This window comes from Symphodus melops, assembly GCF_947650265.1.
Source record: "Symphodus melops genome assembly, chromosome: 4".
Classification (NCBI taxonomy): Eukaryota; Metazoa; Chordata; class Actinopteri; order Labriformes; family Labridae; genus Symphodus; species Symphodus melops.
This window is the reverse complement of record NC_136694.1, coordinates 1843040-1847218: the sequence shown is the minus strand read 5'-3', so window position 1 is coordinate 1847218 and position 4179 is coordinate 1843040. Positions and strand designations below refer to the sequence as shown.

Below are 4179 nucleotides of genomic sequence, written 5' to 3'. Positions count from 1 at the left end.
ACCTGCCTCAGCAGAGCAAAGCTTGCTGAGGCGAACCAAAGGGTTTCCTGTTAGATATACAGTAAACCACTCAACAAGTGCATCCGATTGCTGATTTACATCAATAATGAAATAACTGTTTAAAAACAATAACAAGGACAGTTGCTCAATACTGATTTAACATTTGTCTTTTTTCCCTCTGTGGTTTAATCCTCACAAGCCTGGTTTGTCGGCTATATATAATTAGCCAGCCGTCATTTTTAATTTGTGGGGTTTACTGGTTGGTGGATGTTAAGATAACAAGAGCATCAAATCAGAGTTTGTGAATCAGAATTAAAGGAAAAAGATGAACTGGGCATTAATTGTAGCTACGATTGGTATGCTTTACCGAGAGGTGGAGGAGGAGGCTGCCCAGCTGTTACCGAACTGCATGCTGGGATATCTCCACTCAGAATTTCACGCAAGTCACCAACTGATGCATCCTTCGAAAAACGGCCGTGTCGAGAAAACTTTCGGAAATTGTAACCATTCTTGGTAAAATGCGACTAGTAACTTGACCGCTAAAGATGACGTTCAATGGGTACGCCAGAAAGCAAGAACATACAAGAATGCATATTAACAGAGCAGAGGTTCCTTTATGACTTGATTTATCAAACTAGCATTGTTTTAATTACTTTAGTTTCGGTGAATAACTGTTCTGAATAACTTTAAGCATTGATGTCTGTGTGCAGATTGTTATATCGGAGTCATCAAAAGAGCCCATCCTTAAAAGGACCCAAATTTAAATTTAATCAACAAAGAATGACAGACATTAATGGTCAGAACAGGACATCCAGATATGTTGTGCAGTAAGAGTCAAATCAAAGTGACATGGTAACGCCATAGTAATATATACAGCAAATAAGTGACAGTTCAGCAGTGAATAGAAACAAACATTGATGTAGAAATGTGACATGAAGTAGAATAAGACATGTGACAGTGTAACAGTCTGAATGTAGTGTAGTATGAATGAATCCAATTAGAGTCCTGGGTGTGGTGGTGTCACCGCCACTGTGGGGAAAGTTAGCGTCCATGTTGAACAAAGGCTTCCACTGCTGTTATACAAGCTGACGGCGGTCGGCACAGAGGTACTTAGTTTTGCATGTGCTAAAACGTTGGCATGTGTAGATCTTTAACAGGTTTGTGGGTATAATTCATCATTTACAAACAGTTTTCACTCAAAATATCTCCATAAAAACTCTTCAGAGGTTTAATCTCAAGAAAACAACACAATACGTTTAATCATCCTAATCTCTAACTGCTCTGTTCACACTGACTGTTGAAGGTAATATTTTCAGTTTATCTTGGGGGTTAATGAATGGAAACAGACTCTCAGTGAACTTTTCTCTGAAAGTGTGTATGTGTGTTTTGTCAACAGCATCAATGAAAGACAGAGTTCCTCTGTCCCAGTCCAGCTTAACTCGGACTTTCCTGAGCTTCTTTCGCACTACAAGAGGAGTGTTTGGTTTCGGGGATGACTTTACAGAGTAACCATGGTCCAAACTGAACCCTATTCTCCAATGTCCACTTTGGTTTTTTCCCTTTCTGTTGAAAGATTCTGCTATCACACCCAGTGTCCAGCCTTTCCTGTCTCCAACATCAACATCCCAGCTGTGAATCCCAGAGTTAAAACCCTCTGAGCCCAGTACAAAGAAAACAAAAGAAAACCTCTCTGGATTATGAGGAAGCTGCTTCCTCTCTCCAAGTCTCACACTGGTCAGATCATCAGACAGGTTGAGGTGTGGATGAGCAGAGTTTGGATCCAGAATCACAGGACAGTATGAGACCATGTCCTTCATCTTGTTCCAGATGTTGAAGCTCAGGTTGCCCAGATGTTTGGCCTGGTCTATCAGAGCTCCTGGGGGAAGTTTTGGATCCTCCAGTATGAGGCGCTGCTGGACTCGTTGCACTGCAGCCTTGTAGTTTCTCAAGAATGAGGCGTCTTCAGCTCTCAGCTCCTCCTCTGTGGCTCTGACTGTTTCTGAGAGAGCATCTATCTCTCTGCTCAGAGCCTCCATCTCCTCCTTCATCCTCTGACTCTTCTCCTCCTCTTCCTCCCTCAGCGCACACAGCCTTGCCTCCTCTTCCTGTTTTAGAAACTGCTGAAGCTTCTTAAACTCCTCCTTAATCTGCCCCTCTGTGTGCTGGGCCTGAACCTTAATATGGTCTGCTGTTTGATCAAACTTCGCTTGAACTAGTTTTAAACGCCTTATTTTCTCCTTTAGAGGCTCCAGATGTTCCTGAAGTTTCTTCTTGTGTTGTCCTGCTGCTTCATCAGTGGGTCTGAACGTGTGGTTGGTGTGTGTTTCTGAATCCCTGCAGACCAGACACACCGGCTGCTGATGGTCCAAGCAGAACAGTTTGAGTTTCTCCGAGTGCAAAGGGCAGGAATCCTCTGAAGATGTCTGATCTCGCTCCAACAAGAAGGTGTCACACAGGTTCTTCAGGACCCGGTTTAAAGGTGGAAAAGTCTGTGAAGAAACTGTCTTACAAACTGGACACTCGCGTGCTCCTTTCTGTCTCCACCAGTTCTGCAGACAGTCTCTACAGAAGCTGTGTGTACATGACAGAAGAACAGGCTCTCTGAAGACTTCATGACAAACTGTACAGGAGAGATCCTCCTTCAATTTGGAAGCCATTTAGTCCCAGAGTACAGCTGAAAACACAACAAACATAAAGTCAATGACCACACCTCTCCCTTCATCACAAACTTTGCTATTCAGCCTCTTACCACTACATTAAATGCTGTTCTAAAAATAGACCAGCAGTGACGTTGCGACCGTGTTTACTTTCGGTTTTCATGAAACGAAACTTAAGGGAAAAAAATACAGAGGATATAACCTCGGTGTCCTCAATGGTGGCTACGGCTCTGTTTGCTAACATGTACTTTTGTCTTTGAATCCTGTTTGTTTCATAGTTCAGGATGAGAGTTCAATAAAAACCTTTGACTCAAAATCTGTTTTTAGAAAGAGTTCTCACAGTAAGCTCCAAATACACTTGATGTAAGATTCATTACGTTAACATTTCCTGTAAACTATTGACAGTAAAAATAGTGGCTTTATATACAACTAAAGGTTGGCATTTGAAAACAGGCACGTACAGCTTCATTATGAAAAAGCCCTTTTTATGATTTTTATTTTTCCCCATCAGAGCTTCACTGATTTCTGGGATAATCTGTCTGACAACATAAAGTTTTGGTTCCTGTTGTTATACCTACCTTCAGTGTCTGTAGAGTCAGCAGTTTGTCGTAGCAGAGTTATAGTTTTCCTCTTTGGTTGCTGAACTGACTGTCACACTCTACACCTGCCTCGTCTTAGTAATTTTACACTAACCCTGCCTCGGCTCCACCCTGCCTGCTGGCCACTCCCAACTCAGTGCACTTGTGTACACAACTGGCTTTCATCCAATGCAAAACTTTCCAGCACTCACTTCTGTAGATCTGCACATCTATCTAATAATCATTACCTGTGTTGTGTGCTCATTGTTACGGGACGTGTTGAGTCTCAAGTGCAGAACAGAGAGACACGGAGGACCGAATTACAAAATAATAAATTTATTTACAAACACAAAATAAACACCACAACTGAGGACGCTCAACCCTATAAAACAGGCGAGGAATAACAAACTAACTGACGAAAACAAAGAGCGACTAACAGCCGAAGATAAACTAAAGCGTCGTGCTAACATGAGTTAAGCTAATGCTACAAACAAAGCAGAGGCAAAACAACTGACTCAAAACGCGAGTCGAGTAGTACGTCTAAAAAGCTAACACTTAGCTGAGATAAACTAAAGGAGGGGGAAGCAAGGCTGGTGGTGTCTGAACTGCCTATGACCCGTCGTGACGAATCCAAGGTGTATGCAGAGTAGCTTCGTGCTGTGAGTGAAGTCGACAGAGTAGAAGAGCTCCGTGGCTGCAGGGGATTCAACTGCACAGAAGAACAGGTTATTAGGAGTTGAACAGCAAAGCGTAGAAGCAAGGCATGTGCAGCGATCGAAATACTAACTGTTACTGAACACGGTCCGGCACTGGACAGCAGGCTGGAGGCTCCTTAAATGCAAACTGCTGCAGCCACTAACTCTGCTCAGCTGCGTCTCATCCGCTGATCAGCAATTAGCCATACCTGATTGTCCTTACACCACCAGCCGAGTGCACGCACTCCT

General features: G+C 43.0%; 1 protein-coding gene across 1 annotated transcript; it reads right to left on the bottom strand.

Moving 5' to 3' along the window:
- Window positions 1-1217: 1217 nt before the first annotated feature.
- On the bottom strand, window positions 1218-3321 carry LOC306822713 (nuclear factor 7, brain-like). Its single transcript, XM_079341889.1, has 2 exons — window positions 3236-3321; window positions 1218-2674 (listed from the first exon to the last, which is right to left on the bottom strand). Exon 2 carries the CDS (start codon window positions 2655-2657, stop codon window positions 1266-1268), a length of 1392 nt encoding a protein of 463 aa, XP_079198015.1. The 5' UTR covers window positions 2658-2674; window positions 3236-3321; the 3' UTR covers window positions 1218-1265.
- Window positions 3322-4179: the final 858 nt, after the last annotated feature.

Coding starts and splice junctions, on each gene's coding strand:
- LOC306822713 (XM_079341889.1), bottom strand. CDS start 2,657: ATGGCTTCCAAATTGAAGGAGGATCTCTCCTGTACAGTTTGTCATGAA.